The sequence below is a fragment of the Artibeus jamaicensis genome, unplaced genomic scaffold, assembly GCF_021234435.1.
Source record: "Artibeus jamaicensis isolate MK-2021 breed Jamaican fruit bat unplaced genomic scaffold, CSHL_Jam_final contig_432, whole genome shotgun sequence".
In the NCBI taxonomy this organism is placed as follows: Eukaryota; Metazoa; Chordata; class Mammalia; order Chiroptera; family Phyllostomidae; genus Artibeus; species Artibeus jamaicensis.
In genome coordinates, this window is record NW_026521828.1 from 12,190,357 (window position 1) to 12,211,771 (window position 21,415).

A 21,415-nucleotide genomic window follows, 5' to 3' on the forward strand; every position below is an offset into this window, starting at 1 on the left:
GGCCTTGCACTCTGTGGAGGGGGCAGTTCTTTTGTGGTCTCCTGTTCTTTCCCCACTCGTGACTGCAAGTCCCTTTCATCACCAAACCTTACCAAGTGTCTTCTGGGCCTTCTGGGATTTGTTTTACTTAAAATTTTTTTATTATATTTTTCCTATTACCATTTAGTCCCCTTACACCCTGCTGCCACAAATCTGTTTTCATGGACATCATTGATCCAAAATAGATAGAATTGAGTATCACAGATGCCAGTGAGCTGGAAAGAGCTCTCCACCCACAAGTAAGGACGCATTGCAAGTAAACTTAATATTGTTGTGTATTTGTAAGGAAGTGGTTTAAAGCTTAAGGTTTAAAGCTTAAAGCTTAGGCTCTGGGGTTAACACTGGGTTATACCTGGGCTCTGGTAGTTACTAAGCTATGAGAGCTTGGGCCAATCACATCTTTGAGCCTCACCTGTAAAATGGAGGCAATAACGCCTCTGTTGCAAGGAGATGGCAAGAAATAGAAATAATATGTATAAAGAAGCAGGGACAGAAACAGTCCTCAATAAATGGCAGCTGTTGTGTTGAATTTTTTTTTAATGTTTTGATTTTTTTCCTGGCCTTTTTCTCTGCTGAGGGCCCAGGAACAGCATCCGTCGCTCGTGGGGGTCCTTTCCGCCCGGGGCCGGTGGTTCCTATCATTTACATTTACAAGAATTCTTTCTAGTCACCTGCCTTGAGCGGTGGAGCCGCGAACCCCACGGGCTTCTGGAGTCCCGGCTCTTCGGATATTTACGGCGCGCGGCTGCGCCGCTAGGGCTCAAGTCTGCGCTTTCAGGTTCAGTTTCAGGGTCTCGCCGGCAGCCCTGGCCGGCAGGCGCGGACCCAGCCGCGGGGCCCGGACGGCAGGGCCCTCTGGGGGCCCCGGAGTTGGGAGGGGGCGTCCGGGAGCCCCCGGAGGAGGATGGGCTGCAGACACAGCAGGCTGAGGTGCTGCAAAGCCCCCCAAAAGGTAAAGGGCGCCGGCCCAGAAGTTTGCCTTCAGAAGGGAAGGGAAGTGTGGAGCGGCTCTGCCGCTGGGGATCCGCGGTCCCGCGGGCTCGCTCGGGGCAGCCTGGGGCGCCGGGCGGAGAACTGCGAGAGGCCGTCACGGAGGGAGGCAGGGAAGGCTCCGCCGGGCGGCGCTCTTTCCCCCGGCCCAGGGCTGAGCCACGGGGGCAGCGGAGTTTACAAGCACGGCCCCTGGGCCCGGGAAGGACAGATAATTTCCTATGCCAGAGTGAGGAAATCCCTAGTGCCTGTGGCACATGCCCTTCTCCGGTCAGGGGCTGCTAGCTGTGTGGCCATGGACTTGACCTCCCCGGCCCTTCGGCTTTCCCACGGCTCCGAAGCAGACCCTCTCTAGGGCTGCTGCTCGCAGAGTGGTCCACGGATTGGCAGCATCCACATCATGTGGAGCCTGTTAGAAATGCAGAATCTCGGGCTCTGCCCCAGACTGATTAAACAGAACATGCCTTTTAACAAGAGGCTAAGGTGATTGATGACAGTAAGCTTTAAAGTTTGAGAATCGTTGGTCCGGAGCCTCTTCAGGCCCCGCGGGTGCTTGTGGACTGTCCTGGGGTTTCGGTGGGGGTGGAGGAACTGGGAGGGGCCAAAGAGGGAGGAGCTCTACAGCCTGCCACCCTTCGCTCCTTTCCGATCCCCCAAGGGGCCTCAGAGCTGGGTTAGGACCCAGGAGACTCTGCTCGGGTTTCTTGCAGTGGTACCAGCTGCCCCTTGGGGTCTGACAAGCCCAGAAGGTTCAGATCCTAGAGTCTGAAGGACAACCTCCTTAGGGGACTTCCTGAGGCACGGAGGGAAAAGGAAGGACCCCTCAAGTTCTGGCCCTTTTTCCTATCAGTGCCTGCCATCCAGCCAGGTGGGAATAGGTGGTCCCATTAACTTGATATCAGCCCTCTGGAGACCCTGGCAGGACCCAAACTTTGAGAATATTTGGTCATCTTTCAATGAATTTGAGTCTCTCTCTCTGTCCCTCTGTGCACCTGCTGTGCCTGTGCCTAAGCACAAGCCTTTTTAGTCTGTTGGGTATTGCGTGCTGTCCCCACCCTGCTCCCTGTGTGGCCGTGCCCTGTGCCTAGTCTAGGAAGATAAGTTTTGGTCCCAAGTACAATGCCCCCCCCCTGCTTTCCTGGCTCCTCCTTTACTCCCTGTTCAAAAAAAACCTCTCCAGGCCCAGAAACCATCATGTCTTCTCTGGCTTCAGCAGGGAAACTGAGCCTTGGCCCTGTCAGCAGAAACACGGGGCTGGCTGATAAGGTGATGGGCAAATAGACCTAAGCCAGGCCTGAGACTTGTAATCGATGGTGATAGGAGGACATCAGTCCTGGGCTTAGGTCCTGGCTCTGCCACAAACATGATGTGTGACCCCAAGAAAACCCTGACCTTCCTTACCATTCTCTGGACCTCACTTTCTCCCTCAATATGGAGAAGGAGGGAAATAGTTTCTAGCAGTCTGAGAGTCTGTGTTCTGTCTACTTGTGTCAACCTCCCAGTCTGCAGAGTGGGCCAGTGGTGAGTTCCATCCACACAGCAGTGGCAGGAGACTGAAGGAGGGCCCTGTTCTGGCCTGCCCTTCCATGGACCGGAAGAGGAGACCACCACGAGCATGGGTCCCCACGCCTTCTGGCCCTCCCGAGGGCCTTACTGCTGTCCCCGTCTGTCCTCAGCACAGACCACCCAAGTGAGCAGGGGCCTTGGAGACCACCTGCGCTCAAACACCCAGTGTACGGATGGAGGTGGGGGTCTAGAGAAGGGAGGGGTCTTGACAGGTGTCACACAAAGTAACTTAGAGCAGAGCCCTGGTAGCCAGTCCCTCAATCCAGGGTTCTGTGTCTCGGCCCCTACCCTGTTCTTTTGGTGTCTTCTTAATGATCCCAAAGCCCTTTGGCATAAAAGCCTTCCACCCTGTTGCCTCAGAGCAGCCTGGCATGTCTTCCTCACCCCAGCAGTGTCAGGGCCCTGCCCCTGTATGACAGGACTTGTAAGTCAATTTTGTTTAAAGTTCATGCCTGTTTCACATCCACGCCCAGTTTCTCAGCCAGGCGCCAACCCCGGAGCACCCAAGCCCATGCCCAACAGGCTGCCGGTTCCCTGGTGGGCGGCCGGAGCAAAGAGCTCTGAGGGTGAGATACACAAAAATGAGCTCAGACTAGAGGGGGACAGGTCACCACAACAATGACTCAGCCTGAGTAGCAGTTTACAGAGTACTTACACATCCTGCTGAGCTCACAAAAGTAAAGCTGAGCTGCAGCATCTTCCCCACTTTACAGGCGAGGGAACCGGGGCTTAGCAAGGAGTGATGTGTCCACAGTCACAGAGCCAGCTGGTGGCAGAGCTGTGCAACTGACCCTGGTCTCTGCACGCCCTCTCCAGTGCTGGTCACCTGGTACGTAGCAGGTGCTACGTAAATATTTGCGTGAATAAATGTGGGCCAAATAAGAGCCAAGCTAAGTCTTAGCCCAGCATGCAAAAGGAGTAGCTCATTCGGCCTTGGGAGACACAGGAAGGCTTTTTGGATCTGGTAGGGGGACTGTGTGTTGGAAGTTTAGTAGGAGTTACCCAGTCAAGGCGGAGAGAACAGCCTGAGCACAGGCTGAACTGGAAAAAAAGCTCAGTATGATGGGGCTCATTATGGAGAGTAGAGGTGGCAGGTAGCAAAGAACGAGACCAGAGATTCCGGTGGGGTCTACCCTGGCTAGGGACAGGGGATTGACCACTAGGATTCCTCAGAGTCCCTCTGGGTTCAAGGACCTGAGGGTTTGCTGAGTTTGTTACAGTGCCTGGTGGTCTCAGCTGACCAGCTGTTCCAGGCTCCATTGAGAGGCCCAATCACTGCCTTATGGGGACAGGTTGAAATCCTCGTGAATGAATGAGTGGGGATCCCTCACAGACCCGGGGTGCATACTGAGGATCTATCTGCATGATGTGGTCCTTCCTATGCCTGTCTTGGCAGAGACCGTGGCTGATGTGGCCATGTTCCCTGGGAGGACTTTGGAGAAGGCCAGACAGACAGAGAAGGGGCCCAGGAAACAAATTTTCCATAGACTTGCCCGTAGGAGTGAGCTGGGAGTATGCAGGGCCTTCCTTCCCCAGCAGGTTACCAGCCCCTCTGTGGGGAGGGGCACCTGGTACCTTGCGGCCAGCCCTCTATGCAGGTGCTGGCATGGTGTCTGAACTGCCCAGTCCCTGGGGCTTCTGCTCTGGCAGCAGCCCCACCGCCCTGAGCAGGCAGACAGAGGGCCTGCTCGGCACTGCTCCCAAAGCTGGGCCTCAGGCAGCAGGTTCTCGATGAGTCAGGCTCTCAGTAGCCCTTTGTGATCACATCCGCGGAGCAGGTCAGGTGAGACAGAGGGGGAGACGCAAAAGGGAGTGATGTGGAACAGGCTGCGTGGGCAGAAATAATCCTGAAACTCAACCAGAGACACTGCAGACAGGGGTTTATAGAGCTGGATTCACGTGGCCATATATGAACTTGACACTCGAGGCGCTGGGCTCCATGCTGTTTCAGTCCTGGCTCCTTCCAGATCCATTCAGTGACCGTGGAAGGAACTTGGCTTCTTTATGCCTCAGTTTCGTCATCTGTAAGATAAGTGTGATATTAGCTCCCGGGTCAAGGATTGCTCTAAAAATTAGATGAAAGAATGTGTTTAATAGTGTCCCTGATACACTGGCTAGCAAGCGGCACGCCCCTGATAAGAGGGAAATGTGGTAATGGTGTAAGGGAAACATAGTTACACTCCAAGGACACCCCTGCCCAAACTGTACCCAAGGAAAGCAAGCAGAGATGTGGGAACCAGGGGACATTGATAGCCTTGAAAGACCACTGGGGTCGGAGGCCTGGAGGCCAGCCACTACCTTCCAACCTCTGACGGATTGCCAAGAAGCATGAGAAGTAGCCTTGTTCTCTGTTGTTCCAGAAGGTAGATTTGTGGTCAGTGAGGGGAAAGCTAAAGGAGGCCTGATTCTACCTCTTATGAGGAAGAAGGGTAGTGAGTTCCCCATCTCTGAAGGAGTTTGAGTAGAGGTCAGATGGTATTTTGGCAAGGATAGAAGAGGGGATGCAAGCCTTGGACTAACAAATATTTAGGATTCCACTTAAGACATCTAATTATTCTGATTATTACAGTGTTTGAGGCAGAATATCAAAATTTGGAAAAGTAAAAAGAAATTTAGGAGTCACTTTTAATCCCATCATTAAGAGATAGGCTCTCTGTACATTTCAGTGTCTTTCTTTTCCTGCTGTGTAATATACACCAGTGTGACTATTTTACATGGTTGTGTTTTAGTTACTCAGCATTTTGCTGGGGCATTTTCCCATGTTAAATAATTCATGGAAACATGACTTTTAATGGCTACCTAATGTTCTGTGGCTGGCCTGTGATTTATTTAACCAGCTGGACATGTGGGTGTTTACATTACTCATGAGCGTTCTTATGTTTCATCCTAACTCTGGGCTGGGTGCCTTTGTGTTCAGTGGGGAGAGCTGGGGACGAGGGAAGGTGTCCCAAGGGAGATGGCATCTTGGCTGGGTTTGGAGGTGGTTGGACTTGACCTTGTGTTAGGGTGAGTGGGGTACCTGACAGGCCGAGCTCGTAACACCTGCTTAGTAGGAGCGGGGCAGTCCTGTTTAATCGGACTGTTGAACTCAGAGTGCCAAGGGTGCGGTGGTGAGGGGCTGGGAAGGGAAGCTGCCTTCCCTGGACACTGAGCCCTCCGCCGCAGGCATTGCAGGGACAGGGGTGAGTGTGTGGCCTCCGAGTGGTTTTTGCCCGACCTGAAAAATAATGCCCCCAAATCATCCCAGCTGAGCCAAATACAGGCTTCCACACATGCGCCCTGAAACCTTAGAGTTTGAACCGGATTTCTGTGCTATGAAGGAACATCTGTACACTCCGTGACATAAAACCCATTAGAAAAATTTCAGTCATGCTTGCCTTGCAGACGCACCTTTGGTAACACCTTTTCGGCACGTGTACATGTTTTTAATTCTGTTCTTTTCCTTGGTAGTTGAATTCCCAGGTGGCTAGTGTAGGTGCCCGGTCACCTGAGGACTTCATCTCCGTCCCCGCTGGGTGTCGAGTTTGGGGCCCATTTATTTGGGCTGCTTCACAGCAGCACTTGTGTTCGTTATCGTTGTATTTGTTGTTGTTGTTGTTGTTGTGTTGTTGTTGTTGTAAAAAGGACAGAAACTATAAAACTTCAAATTAGTGGCTGAGAGGCAGGCAAGTCAAGATGGTGACACCGGTAGAAGAGGCTACCCCTGACATCTCAGAGTTCCTGGGTCAGCTGGTGACAAAAGCCAGATTCAGCCTGGAAAGGAGCCCTGAGGGGTATCAGTATCACGTTCATGAACGGTCACGTTCACACGATCACCCGGGAGCCCTGGCTGGTGAGGCTCAGTTTGTTGGAGTGTCATCATCATCAGTGACCAAAGGGTTGCAGGTTCAGTTCCCGATCAGGCCTCACACCGAGGCTGCTGATCGGTCCCCGGTCTGGGCACCAGCGTGGGCGTGTGCAGTCCCCGGTCTGGAAGTGCTCAGTTCTCGGGCCAGGCGCTCGTCCCGTCCAGGCGCGCATGGGAGGCTTCTCTCTCACACTGATGTTTCTTTCCCCTTCTTCTCTCCCTTCCTCTCTCTCTGAAAAAGCAACGAAAAAAATGTCCTCGGGTGAGGATTTTTTAAAAATCAACTTGGAAAAAGTAGGGGACCCCCCGATAAACGAAGAGTTTTAACAGATGACCCAAATCCTGGCTCTGATATTTTGGGGTACGCTGGGGGTTTCCACCCCCTGCACTTTGTCCTTTCAGTGTCCCCCACCCTCAGGACACTGTGAGCCTTCCTGGATAACCTGAGGGGACAGGGCCAGACAGGGGGCAGGACTGGCAGGGGAGCAGAGGGGAGCTGCTGTGAGCCCACGTGGGGGGGAGAAGACAAGAAGGAGCAGAGAAAATCCACCCATCTTGACCGTGGATGGATCTAAATGTGTCCGTTACCCGAAGACCAGCCATCCTACTTCTCTCGGCAAGTGAATTTTAATCCCTAAAAATCATTTATCTTGTGTCACTTTTTTGTTGGCAAATCTGAATCTTCCAGAACAACTAGGCCAAATGCCATACAATACATAAAACATCCATCCCCGTCCACGCTTCCCCTCCCCCCAGGTAAGCAATGTACAGACTGACCTACTTTCAGCGTTTCTCCCCCCAGAGGTGGAGTTCTTTGTCACCGAGTGTCTGTGAGCCCTGCAGACCTCCCGGCCGTTTCCCCACTGCCCAGGCAGCCTGACACCCCCCCTTGAGGAAGCAGCCTGACAGCAGACAAGTCGTCTGTGCCGGGTGAAGAGTGTCCACCCAATGCTCGCGTTCGCCCGGAACCTGTAAATATGACCTCATTTGAAACAGGGGTTTTGCGGGTATGATCCAGGTAAGGTGAGATCGTACTGGATCACAGTGGGCCCAGCTGCACCATCTGCAGATAAAAGAGCCCTGGAATGTGAGCCAAGAGTGGGCCCCGCTCGGCCTCCGTCCCCAGCTGGCTGTGTGGCGTCCCACAGCCGATGCGCCATCTCTGGGCCTTGCCTTCCCATCTGTCAAATGGCCGCCCGGCTGCTCGGCAGTTCCAAGAGAGGCATTTTTTTTCCTTGTTAGTGTCTTAGTACAAATATAACTTGAATACACTATTGTTTTAAACATCTTCAGGATCCAAGTAAAACCAAAATTGACCATAATTTTAGTAGTCCTTTCTTTAGAAATGATGACTTTCATCCATTTGTGCTTTTCTAGGTGTGTTTTCCTGGACATTTAGGTACAGAAATCATTTATTTTGTATATTGATATTCTACCAACCTTAACACCCCTTTAAAAAAAATCCTCACCTGAGGACATGCATGTTGATTTGAGAGAGAGGGGAAGGTAGGGAGAGAGAGGGGGAGGGAAACATCCATGTGAGAGAAAAACATGATCAGTTGCCTCTCAAACACTCCGTGACTGGGGACCAAACCCACAACCTACGCATGTGCCCTGACTGGGGATTGAACCCACAACCTTTTGGTTCATGGGATAACACTCCAATCAACTGAGCCACACTGGCCAGGGTAACCTTTCCATCTCTGTATGTAAGGATCTACTTTGTGTTTTTAAACATGTGAGTAACACTGGATAGTACTGCACACCTCCGTGCATCAAGCCAGTTACGCACGTGAGGCCGGTTTCCCTGCAACCAACGACCCTGCCCTGGGCATCATGTAGGCGCCATCGTGCTCACCGTTGGGCGCTGGCCTCTCTCTGCCGGCAGTGCCATTGCAGGGTGGTGAGCATGCTCATGGAACTTGGGAGGTGGCCACTGAACTGTCATCCTCTGCTCCAGGCCCTCCCTTTTACTGCCTCCCCACGAGGCTGCTCCAGGACAGAGGGTTGGGGAGGGCTCGGGACCCCCACCCAGGCCCTCCTGACTAGGCTCCGCCACGCCTGTCCTCCAGCGAGCTGTCTGCGTGCAGGGCTGACAGCTGAGTGCACCGGACCGCCAGCCATGGCCCGCCCGGGGCAAGTGAACCCCAGGATTGACAGAGGGGGAGGTGTCAGGACCACCTCACCCTGCCCCTTCTTCCACATCCACGGTGGGTCAAGACCTGGAGGGCTCCGACCTACCCATTGCCCAAGCACCTGCCACAAAGAGGAGGAAACAGAAGCCCAGAGAGGGGAGGATGCTCCCCAAGGTCACACAGTAAGCAAGTGGCAAGCCAGGGCCTCAACCCTGGACTCCCGAGGGTTGGGTTGGGGACATTGGGTTGGGGAGACAGGTCAGTATTTGGCAGTGTGTCTTTGACCTCATCTATCCTGGCCACTGACCTCATTTTCTGTCCTGCTCCTTCAGAGTCCTTTTGCCTACCAGGCTGACCCAAATGCCAGACATGGTGCCAAGTCCTTTGCCAGCTCCTGGCCCTCTAAGGCGACCAGAACTGGCAGACACCCTGGGAAGCTGATAGGGGACAGGAAAAGGTGGGCTCCAGGGAGGAAGCAAAAGAATATGGTCTATTGAAGAGCCCTTCACTAGGCCTCAGCCTGTTCATGTGCGAACTTGGGGTTGGGTCCTGCACGCACTGTGTGCCCTGATCTGGCTCAGCAGGCGCCCCAGAGGGCGTGGTTCTGCCCTCCCCCGACCTCTCCCTCATCGGTGGGTCAGACAGGCAGGCGCAGTGGAGACCACATCCGCCCAGCCCCCCATTCGGGGTGCTCTGGGGGTGCCACAGGTGTTCCCACAATAGGCGGTGCCCCCAGCACAGCTGAGTGGTGCAGCCTGGCGTGTCTTTCTTTACGTGGGTGGTATAGCCACATCGGTCTGCCCCCCAGGCAGGCAGTGGGCGATGCTGATGCCACACTGGGTAACAGCAGGCGTTGAACCAAATCTTAAGTATCCCTGACGATGTGAAAATGCAAATCAAATTCAGGCATTGCTTTGGCAAACTTCTTCTGCCCGTCTTAGAGGCGGGGAAACTGAGGCCCGTGTTTATGGTGTTCTTCCATTGGAGCCTCTGTCATTTGCGTGTGAACACTAACATTTCTCAACAGCCATGAGCATTTAGGCCCTGCCTTTCCTCTGCCCAAGGCCCTGGAGGCGGCCCCTGGGGCCTCCGCCCCCACCTCCTTCCTGCCTCCACCCTCAGCCAATGGGCTCTGACTGTGGTTGTTCAGATCCTGAAACTGATGGGGCCAGGGCCCCACCCGCCCTGCGTCCAGACACCGGAAAGGCAGCTCTGATACTGCAGTGGGGTGTGACCTGAGTCCCTTGCTGCTCAACATCCCCAGCCCCCTACACATTGAGCAACTTGGATCAGTCTGGTACGTGCACTAAGGAAACGGAAGGGACTCCGGGCTCCACCTTGATTCTGGATTCTCATTAAGCCTCTGCGCCCCAGGCCTCACGTTTTCCATCTGTGAACAGGAGGTGGGGATTGGAATAAACTGACTTCAGGGGTGCTTGCAATGCTGTCTTCTGGGTCAAGATGGATGTGATGGAACTGTGTGGCCGTGGGAAGCCAGGGCTGTGGTTTATGGGGACAGGGAAGGAGCTAGGTGAATTCTTAACGTGGCTTTGGTTACTAAATTCTGTAAGCTAAGCCGGAACCCTGAGGACATAAATCAAAGGACTCCATCAGAAATGCACAAAGCCTCCAAGTCCCACAAAGGGGATGGAGTTGTGGCCCCTGAAGCAAGGTTAGACCAACCAGTGTCTTCAGGAGAGGCTGAGCCATCCTTAGGGCTACTCTTGGCTTCCATAGGGTAGGGTTCCCGAGGAAGGGAAGAGCTGGGCAGTTTCTATCCCTGTGGCTTCTGCCTTACTCATTCTTTCCTGGTGAGGCCTAGAATTTGGGGGAAGTCGAGGAGTCTCCCCCAGAGTATACAACTATGGAAATTCACCCAAAGTGCAGCACAGCACTCAACAGAGCCCTCTGAGACTCGGTTAATCCAGGTGGTTCTTGCATCCCATCTGCACTAGCTAAACTCTTCATACTTACCAGAAATCTTTACTTGCTGAACGTCGGGGTACCTTATAGAATTATAGACTGTGGGAGCTGAGGGCTCTCTGAGTTTGCTTGGTTCAACATGCAAAATGAAGTTTGCCTCTCCTTGTATGCTACCAGTAATGGAGAGCTCACTATCACCACCCTGCCCTCCAATAAGGCAGCCTACTTCTGTTTGGGAGAGTTCTGAAATCCTTTTTCATGTTGAAGTGAAACTTCTTGAACCTTCTAGTCCTTGGCCACAACCCTGCTCTCTAAGACTATGGACCATGGCTAGAAGTTTCTGCTGTTCTGCAGAGATTTGAAGAGAGTTGCCAGGGTTTTTTGACTGCTCTTGAGACTGACCACCTGTTGTTCTGTTAATAGGTTCTGTAACCTATAATTTGGTTAGGAGTCTCCTTCCACGTCCTATCAGTTCCTTTTGGATGCATTCCAGTTTGTCAGTTTACCCTCCAAAGTGTGAACCTATTCTAGGGGGCCTCACCAGGCCCATCTGAACTTACCTGGCTTCTCCCCAGCTCGGGACACTGTCCTCCCACTGTACCTGGCTCTGTGTCTGCTTTGGGCAGGTGAGTCCTACTCAGACCAGGTTAGCTTCATGCCAAACCCAGGGCAGGGCTCTGGTCTGCTCGACAACAAGGACCTGGGCCCCAGAACTGCACAAGTCACCAAGATATATGTGTCCCATTTCCAGCCTTCTTAGTTGAAGAGCTGCCCTGGAGTTCAGAAGGACAGAGGAGAACATCTGTTCCAACCCTGACCCATCACAGATAGTGAAACAGGTCCAGAAAGGGAAATGGACTTCTCTAAAGTCACAGAGCAAAGCTGAAATCCAGGTTCCAGCGCCATCCCTGTCCCTAGCTCAATCTAGATGTCCCACCCCTGTCCTCAGCCTCCCCTGGCACTTGGCTTTGGACGGGAAATTGTCGTCTCCCTCCCAGGTCCTGTCCTCTACCTCCCAGGTCCTGTCCTCCTACTTCAGGGCAAGCTCTGCTCCATGACCTCTGTGGAGGAAGCGGCCAGGCCCCACCTGGGGATTTTTCCATGCGGTGCTTGCTTATCAATGCCTACTCAGTTCTGGGCAGTGTATCCTCGGGTTTTAATGAGCACCTGAATCACCGAGAGATTGGAGGGTGGAGCCTCCCAGCACACACCCCGCCCCCAGATTCTGCGGGTCTAGAGGGGCCTGGGGAGTCGTGTTCAGCCAGCACTCCATGTGGTTCCAATGCAGCAGGCCTGTGGGCCCCATGCCTGCAAATAGCGCTCTGGCATCCTGACAGGGCAAACCCACAGTGGACTTCGCAAGTGGTCCCTGTCCTCCGAGAGCCCCCTGGACTAGCAGGAGAAACACAGGTAACCAGGCGGGGCCTCACGTGGGTGTCTGCGTGGGCCTGGAGACTGGAGCCGATGGGAGCTACCTCGGTCGTGGGGCAAGACGGAGGAGAAAGGGGGTGTGAGCTGGGCCCGGCGGCCTCAGGAATGGCCGGCCGTGCAGGCAGGCATTTCATTGCCCTGCGCTGTGTTCTGCCTCACAGATGTTGCATTTGTACAAATTGAAGGCAACGCCCTCCACCAGGACAAAGGTTATGACTCGCTTGATTGTGGTGGTCTGGAACCGAACCCCCGCTCTCCAGGGGATGCCCATGTGCCGAGCTGAGGCATCTTCAGCAGCGTGGGATGGCTTTGAACACCTGGATGCATGTGCACAGCAGGTTGTTTTGGTTTGGTTTGGGCCCAGCTAAGTTGCCAGCATTTTTAGGAAAGTGGTGCTAGTCCATGTTGGCCATGGCGCAGTGGAACTGGCTTTGGGGCTGTGAGTGGGTGAGTTAATTCGTACAGCATTTCTGGAGGGTAGAACAAGTACTTTTAGATGTGTGGAAAAATCTCATGCATTGGGATGTTAACTAAAACATAATTGGGGAATTGAACAATGAAAATAATCTAAATACTCAACAGTAGATTATTGATTAAATTCATCCATAAGGATGTAATACTGAACTCATTAATATTAATTTTTTATAGAATATTTAATGCCATGTAGTAAGTGTTCATAATATATTTGAAAAATTAACATATAAGGAAATAATGTAATATTCCAATACTGACTATATGTGTGTATATATATATACACACACATATATATATTGCTACAGCTGCAATTAGAAAAAGATGTTTACAAATATTCAAGTATTAAGAAAATGGGCTCCAAAATATATAAAGGACTCATATAACTCAATAATAAAAATAAATACAAAACCCAATTTAAAAATTGGCAGATGATGTGAATAGACATCTTTCCAAGGAGGACATACAGATAGCGGGCAAGTGCATAAAAAGATGCTCAGCATCACTGATTATTGGGGTGCAAGTCAAAAGCACAGTGAGGCATCACCTCATACCTGTTAGAATGGCCATTACCAGGCAGAGAAGAAAGGAACAGTGTTGGAGAACATGTGGAGAAAAGAAAACCTTTGTGCAATGTTGTGGGGATGTAAACTGGTGCAGCCATTATGGAAAACAATATGGCGATTCCTGAGAAAATTAAAGAACTACAAAATCGATTCAGCTATTTCACTTCTAGGTATTTATCCAATGAATACAAAGACCCTAACTCAGAAAGATACCTACGCCCTTTTGTTCATTGCAGCATTATTTACAATTGCCAAGATATGGAAAGAACCTAAGTTTCTATTGATGGATAAATGGGTAAAGAAATTGGGATGCATATATAGAATGGAATACTGCCTGGCCATTAAAAACATCTTGCCATTTGCAACAACATGGATGGGCCTTGAGGGTGTTATGCTAAGTAACATAAGTACAACAGAGAAAGGTAAATACCGTAGGATTTTACTTACATGTGGAATCCATAAAACAAAACAAACAAGTAAACAAAGCAAAACGAAAAGCTCATAGATAAAGAGAACGGGTTGGTGGCTACCAGAGGTGCCGGGGGTGGAGGAAGGGGAAATGGAGCGGTCAAGTGCATGGCGACGGGTGCAGTGGTGGTCGCTTCGTAGTGCATACAGATATGCAGTTTAAATGTGTACTCCTGGAACGTACATAATGTTACCTCGACTCAAAAAAATAAAATGGGGAGGGGGAGGGGGATGGTAAACTGAGGACAGACTGTGACAAGCCTAGAATGTCATTCTGAAGGAGCGGTCCTGGGGGTGGTTTTGTCCGGATCTGGGCACTCGGGGGCAGGCCACGTCCTGCCTGTGGCCCAGAAGCTGTTAGTGAAGGAGAGTCCCCCTTTCTGTGGTGCTTCTCGGGAAGAAGACGATTTCTCATGAGCTTTGTGATCTTACTTCAGGCAGCCTGAGGCCCAAGGCAGCGTGAGCGACCTCCAAAGCCCCATGGAGTCTGTATTCTTGCCATCTTTTTCAAACATGAAGGAGCAAACTTCAGCATGTTTAGCTCCTAGAATGTGCCAGGTGTTGTAAGTGCTTTATCTCATCCAACCCTTAAACCAACCTCAGGGGAAGCCAAGGCTTGGGGATATCATGTAGCCACTCAGTGTCAGCTTCAGGATTTGAATCCAGATCTGGGCAACCCAGATTTCTTGATCAGGCCGCTCCAGTCCCTGACGTCCAGAGGGCCACGGGTTAAAGTAGACCGACTCGCTGCAGCTTTGCAAAGGAGGAAAGGGATTTGTCCAAGCTTGAGGAAGAGCTGTGACTGGAGTTAGGAATTCTCACTCCATGAAAACATTGCCCAGATTACTGTAGCCAGTGGTGGCAACAGGGATGAGACAACCATTTATGTTTATCTCGCTCCTTCCTCCAGCCCAGGGTGGAGAGGCTGGCTCCTGTCACTTTCCCGATTCCTGCGTTGACAGCTTCCCGGCTGGTGCCCTGGGAAGGGAGGGCTGAGTCTTCACATGGCGGACGGAGGACCCAGTTGTCCAGAACGCCTGGCCACTGAGCAGATTTGGGGCACCAGGGCCTGGGGAGGCACCTGGCCTCCCTCAGTGTGCTGGGGGTTCACACTGTGCCCAGAGCAGAATGTTCTAGAAGCCTTCTCTTTACTTATCTTCCCTCCCCAACCAGAAGTATGCTTTTCTAGCAGCATTCTGGTGGTACTTGAGTTCGTGAAATTGTTAATAATGTTTATGCTAATCATTACTTTTTAAAATCTGATAAAGTTCTTCTTTTATAGTGACTATTCGCAAGTGAACATTTTCACAGCCTTTTTATTGGGCTGCCTTTTTCAAGTTTCACAAAATGGGGTCTAGGTTATCTTTTTAATCATTTTTTAAAGACTAACTTGAGAGGTATACAAAAGGGCTTACATTTTTTCCACCCGGTTCTGGCCCAGTGGTCAGTGCCAGGCCCGGACCAAATTTTTCCCGATCTGGGGTGAAATGAGAAAATAAAAGGTGTGAGCATGTCTGCAACGTTCAGTGAGGATGTCGTTCCATTTTCCTGGGAGAAGTGAGTGGTCTTGGGACTGCCTTCCTATATTTTGGAAAGTTAAAACGTCCTCTATTTTATGAAGTGAGAATGATAGTTTACCAATATTTTTTTCAGCACCCTTGCTCATCAATCCATCTCAACTCTCCTACGAAAAATATTGCTCTCCTAGGAAAACTGAAAGTCTGGGTGCCACTGACCCTGCGGTGCAGGAAGCCCTTTGCGCCCATCAGTTCTGTCCTTCGTTCGGACCCAACCAGCACTGACTGAGACCGGTTAAAGGGCCCACTAGGTGTGGCTCAAATACCCGACTCGGCCAGTCACCCCTGATCGGCCTTGATGGGGTCCTAACCTGCCTTCTCATCTTGAAACTGGGAAGATTCCCATTTCCCACAGTTGCTTTACAGATTAGACAAATAGTGTAGATACGAGTGCCCGATACAGCCCCATTACAGTGTCTCACCCCAGGGGACAAGGAAAGTACTTCTGCCTCCTTATCATTGGTTGAGGATGCAGCCCCTACTGACAGATAATAAGCAGGTAAAACCATGGCCTTGACCTCCGATGCTCTGCTCCCCATACCACAGAACTTTCAGGGAAACTGAAAGTTTCCTTTGAAGGTCAGCGTGAGCGACCTTCAAAGCCCCATGGAGTCTGTATTCTTGCCATCTTTCTCAAACACGAAGGAGGCAGTGATAGCCGCAGGCCCTGAGAGGGAAGGGGAACTGTCTCTGAAGTGAAGGTTGGGAAGTACAGTGAGGGTAAAAGCTGAAGTCTGGCCAAGTCCCGGGATAAGGAAGGAGAGGGTAGGGAGGACCCCGTGGTTTGTGGCAGGAGAAAAACCACAAGAATCTAACGAGTGCTCAGCCAGCATCGGATTCTTCACGCGGGTCTCCCTTCACACAAGGCCCTGCCTGGGGAACCCCTTCCATTCAGAGGGGGCGCTGCCAGGGGGTGGGAAGGGGGGCAGCCCGCCGGGGCTGGCCCAGTCGGAAGTCCTTTCTTGCCTTCGGAAGAGACCTGCTGCAGCCTCTGTCCTCACACTTGACCTCCCCGACCCCCCGCTTCCACCTCATGGTTGTGCCATTTCTTCCAGAGACGCCAAGAACCAGACCAGCCACCCAGACCAGAGCCCCAGGAACTGGGTCCCCCCAATGGGGACACAGGTGAGTAGCCTGCTCCATAAATACCTTCCATGAGGTTTTCTACTTTATAATGAACTAAGGTCATATATCTACTTAATTATCTCATGAGATATCAGATAGGTCACATTAATAGGAGTATCGTGCCTGCAATCAGGGAGATGATATTCCTGACCAGGCCTTTCCCATTCTTGGCTGTTGATACCACACCTGGAGTGCTGAGTTTATTTCTGTAAAGTACCTTTTCAGAGGAATCCAGGAAAATTGGAAGGAAAAACAGACTTATGAGGGATCTGAAAACCAGGTCCTGTAAGGAGCTGTTAAAGGAAAAGAGGGTGTTTTACCTAAAAAAAAAGATGTTACAATAAAAACACAGCATTTCTGTCCAAGTGTCTAAAGTGCCCTCAGTGGAGAAGAAAAGCCTTGTACAGTGTCAGCCCAAGGTCAGAGCTAGGGCCTCCGGGGAGCAGGAACAGGCAGGAAGAATTCAGTCCAGTCTCAAAGAAATTTTTTGTGTGGAGGTTGGCTTAAAACCATCAGAACTGCCTAGTAATAGAATGAGTTCTGCACCTCTGAAAGTGTTTAATTACAGCCTGGAGGCAGTCAGGGATATTGTAGATGAAGTTCAAGTACCAGATAAGCAACTGGACCAGAAATCAGAGTTCCGTAGCCCGGCTCTACACAAGAATCACCTGGGGAAACTTCAAAGACACACATCCTGGGGCCCCACTGCAGGCCAGTGAAATTGGGACCTCTGGGAGCAGGGCCGGACAACCTGCATTGTTCTGAATAAGCTTCTTCCCACGGGGGGGCCAGTCTGCTACTGGTCTGGTGGACTGACACTCAGGGCCCTGCGCCCAGTGACCTGTGAGGATGTGGGGCTCTCTGACCTTGGCCACTGCTGTCCACCAGGACCGAGGGCACTGACTCACTCTTCCTCTCTCTGGGTGGACCGACCTCAGTTGGCTGTGACTTCCCTCCCAGCAGTCCCTGTTCCCACGTTTCTCACCATCCCCTTGCCAGACCCTGCCTGGGGAAGTCCGTGATCATAATAACAACATGAATACCGACGCTACAGCACTCATGTTGGCCTCTAACCCTAGTCGTGGGCCCTGATGAACGTTCAGAAGCCACGCAGTGGGCAGCAGAGTGCTGAGCACTCCCGAGCACCTGGCACCTCTCGGACGGCTCCTGGCGCACTGTCACGGGAGCGAGGTGGCAGTCAGCAGAGGTCACTGCGGGGTCAGCCCGTGTGGCTTCGTGGCCCTTCTCCCCGATGATGGCCTGGGAGGTCTTGGGCAAATTGCCTAACTTCTCTGCCCCTCGCTTTCCTCACCTGTGACGTGGGAAGAATTGTGGCATCCACCCCGTGGGGTGGCTGTGAAAGTTGTGCGATACCTATGCAGAGCGGGCGTGGTCCTGGGCGTGCTAAGCTTTCAGTGGTCCTCACCTGTTGCTACTACCTTCCTACTGCCATTGTTTCTGGTTTAATGATCTCAGTAACCCCACAGGAAATGGGTTGTTATTGTCCTGATTTCACATAGTGAGTAACTGAGGCACAGAGGGGGTGGGTCGCTCCCAGAGCCTGTCGGACCCCCAGTGGCGTCACTGGGGCCTGTTTGGGGTTTTTCCTAAGCAAGAGCCACACTTCCCGTTTGCATCTCCTTCCTGCTCACACCACTCCTCACCCTCCGGCTGGGGAAATGCTAAAGGTGAGGGCCAGACACTTACAGGCCCCAGCAGGTAAAGCCAAAGAAAGACTGGCCCCCCTCATCTACACCTCTGTAGGGAGAGGTTGGGGACTGTGGCAAATGGGAAAGCTACATGCTGGACGGGGTGGGAGGCAGCTCCTGGCCCCCGGCTCCTGGTTGACACAGGGGCACACACTGCCAGTTCTTTGACTTCTTCACAAAAGCTGAAAATCTGTGTTAAGTAAAAGCTGCCTGGTCATTAAATACCAGCAACTAACTTTTTTTTTTGGGGGGGGGTGTTGGGTACTGCAAATGCACTGAGCCTGTCCTGTCAGTCACCAGCCCTGCTGTAGATCCAGGGGGCAGTGCGAGACCACTAGCTCCTGTACTGAAGGAGGTCTGCAAAGCCAGGGATTCGGGGGCTCCCTGGAGGGACTGACCCCCAGCCGAAACCACTCCTGAGGTGAAGATTAGGGCGCTCAGCCCCAGCCTCCCCCACTCTCTCTGCTGGTGTGATTACCCCACTTGGGCTCCGTGTGATTTTAATTCCTTTTTTTTCTTTCTCACTCATAGCCACAACTGTCCAGCTCTGTGCGTCTGAGGAGGCTGAGCAGCACCGGAAGGATATAACCAGGATTCTCCAGGAGCATGAAGAGGACAAGAAGAAATGGGCACAGCAGGTAAATCCCAAGCTCTCTCTTTTTCTCCCGCTCAGCTCACTTTGCAGAATCCAAGAAAGAGAACCAGCTTGTGATTTTATCGTTGTGGTATCCACTACTCCTTTTTCCAAGAAGGGAGTTCGTTATCCGTTGAACAAATATCTGTAACTGCTTGCGTATGATTCATTGTATCCAGTATATGCAAAGAAAGCTGGGGAAACACTAACAACGTAGAAGGGCTTCCTACCTTGAGTGGGCTTCAGAATTAGAAGACTCCTAACTCTGTTTCCACCTAGATAATTCTCTGGGATGCCCCCTCCAAGCTCTAGAGAAGGCAGTCAGCCACGCCTGCCGCGTCTGGGGGGTCTTTCGCTGCTATGAGCACATTTCCATCATTCCAATGTGGGGAGGGCGCAGGGACTCTGATCACCTAGCTCCATGTAGCTCTAGCAGTGGGTGAATGGGTAAGTGAGGCTCTGATGAACCCAAACCTACTCGGTTTCATCCAGCGCTGCACCCCCACCCCCAGGTGGAGAAGGAAAGGGAACTAGAGCTCCGGGAGAAACTGGAGGAGCAGAGAAGAGTCCTGGAGGGAGAACATGAGGCAGCCCTTCAAGGTAAGGATGCAGATGCTGCTGGGGGCAGGGGGCTGTGGGCGGGCCTTCCTTCTGTCCCATCTGCTGAGGTCATGGTTGAGGGGGCTCCCGCGGGCCCTGCCCTCTTACCTCGTGTTCACAAGCAATTGGCTGCTTCAGGGCTGGAATCCACAGGGTCCTTGGACTGGTCCTTTGGGTCACTGCTTTAAACGCCTGACACCATGCCTTGTTTTACCTTAGTTGGGAGGTCTTTTCTTTTCCTTTTTAAAAGCAATTCATATTCCTTAAAGGCAATTTGAAAAATCTAAACATATAGGAGACTTTTTAAATATTCATATTTCTTCCTCACAATAATGACAGTACTTATAATTTCTGTTAGGTTGAATTTTTTTTCAAATAGCTTTCTTTCCTCTTACATCACCAAATGTGGTCCTCATAGAAAATTTAGAATCTAAGATTAAACAAAAAGTTCTTATAACATTGTGGTTAGGCTCTCAGGCTCTACAGCCCCGGGTTTGAATCCCGGTTCTACCACTTGTCAGCCGTGTGGCCTTGAAGAAGTTAGTTAGCTTTGTTCACAGGGTATTTAATTTAACTTAATTTTTACATAGATATTATTTAGAACAGTGCCTGATACTTTGCAAGAGATTTAGCAAGTAATTATTAGCATCATTATTTTATTATTGAGGGAATTAACAGTGTGTGCAATTCCATTCAGAACTCAGTAGCTGTCCCTTAGATATAGGTCCCTTTCATTTTTGTGTGTGTATACCTATAATATACATTTATACACACATACATACTTTGGGTGGAGAAGGTGAATTGTTTCGTTTTACTTCGAATTGTATCAACGACTTGTCATTAAACTTCTGTGACATAAGTTGTAATGAAGACGTAACACTCCAATGTGCGCCCTTGTTCATTTAACCGGGCCCCTTAGGTTAGACATTTAGGTAACTCCAGACTTCTCCCACTTCCTGCAATAGTAATGATACTTACATCTGTGTGAACCTTGTTTCGTAACATCTTGGCCACGTTGTCCATCCATCACCGTCACCACTATCCAGTTCCAGGACACTCTCATCACCCGAAAAGTAAACCCGGACCCCACCAGTCCCTCTCCCTGACCCTCAGCCTCGGGCCACCACCAGTCTGCTGTCTGTCTCAGTGCCTTGCCTGTTCCAGACACTCATATGGATGGAAGCAGATAACCCGTGGCCGCCCCTTCTGGCTTCCCCCACCCAGCGTGGTATTTCCAAGGCTCATCCAGATGGCAGCTGCTTTTGCACTCCATTCCTTGGTTGTTGTTTTGTCCATTCTACAAATCACTCCGCTCCTGTTTGTGGCTGAGTAGTATTTCATTATTGTTGGCATGGACACACCACACTTAGTTTCCATTCACTAGTTGATGGGCACATGAGCTACCTCCACCCTTTGGCACTGGTCTCTGTGAATAGTGCCACTAGTACAAGCACCTGCTTGAACACCTGCTTTCACTTCCCCCAGGTGTACACCCAGGAGTAGAATTGCTGGGTCAGACAGTAATGTTATACTAACCTTTTTAAGAAACTGCCAGCTGTTTTCCACAGTGGCTGCACCATTTTACAGCCCCCCCCCCGGAAATACACAAGGGCTTCGACTGCACCACATCCTTGCCAATGCATGTTGTTTTCCGTTGCTGTTACTATTATTATTATTATTATTATTATTATATTATTGCCATGTTATTGGGTACAAAGTGGTTTCTCATTGTGGTTTTGATTTGCATTCCCCTAATGACTAATGTCGCTGAGCATCATTTCATGTGTCTTTTGGCCATTTGTATATCTTCTTTGGAAAAGTTTACATACATTTTTGATGCTATTGAAATTAACCTAAAAAATGTTATGCCGGTTTTCCCTGTAATCATCAGTATTCGCATGACCTTTCCCCAGAATTATTTATCTTTTGAAAAGATGATTACTTACAGGTAAAATTTTGTTCTTTTTATTTAACATTGTATCAAACATGTTTCCATGTAATTATGCAGCTACTAAAGTGTGTATAAAGTCAGGACCATTGCATGTGCGGTTTTCCTTAATTTCTCGTGAGTCTAGACGTCGGGGTTTTAACTACTGCAAATAACACTGCACTAGATGTCTTTTGCACAAAGATGTGCCCATATTTCGCACGGTGCCCTTCGATTCCCAGAAATGGCATAACTGGAACAGAGGTCTGAACAATGGTAAGAACCTTGAAACATATCACAACATTAGCACAAAGTGTTTTGAAATGAAATCAAGGCCCTTCCCTTGGGAACACACCCAATCCGGCGGCGGGGTCTGTCCTTCGGCCTCAGTCCAGTTTCTGCGTCTC

General features: G+C 50.9%; 1 protein-coding gene across 1 annotated transcript in view; it reads left to right on the forward strand.

Annotated features, from left to right (window-relative positions):
* The first annotated feature begins 814 nt into the window (after positions 1–814).
* CCDC69 (coiled-coil domain containing 69) overlaps positions 815–21,415 on the forward strand; it is a 28,023-nt gene continuing 7,422 nt past the window's right edge. Inside the window, exons 1-4 of the mRNA XM_037156911.2 lie at positions 815–991; positions 16,069–16,138; positions 18,379–18,485; positions 18,994–19,081. Coding sequence (XP_037012806.2) covers positions 944–991; positions 16,069–16,138; positions 18,379–18,485; positions 18,994–19,081 — 313 coding nt within the window. The 5' untranslated portion in view covers positions 815–943. The remainder of the gene's footprint in view (positions 992–16,068; positions 16,139–18,378; positions 18,486–18,993; positions 19,082–21,415) is intronic.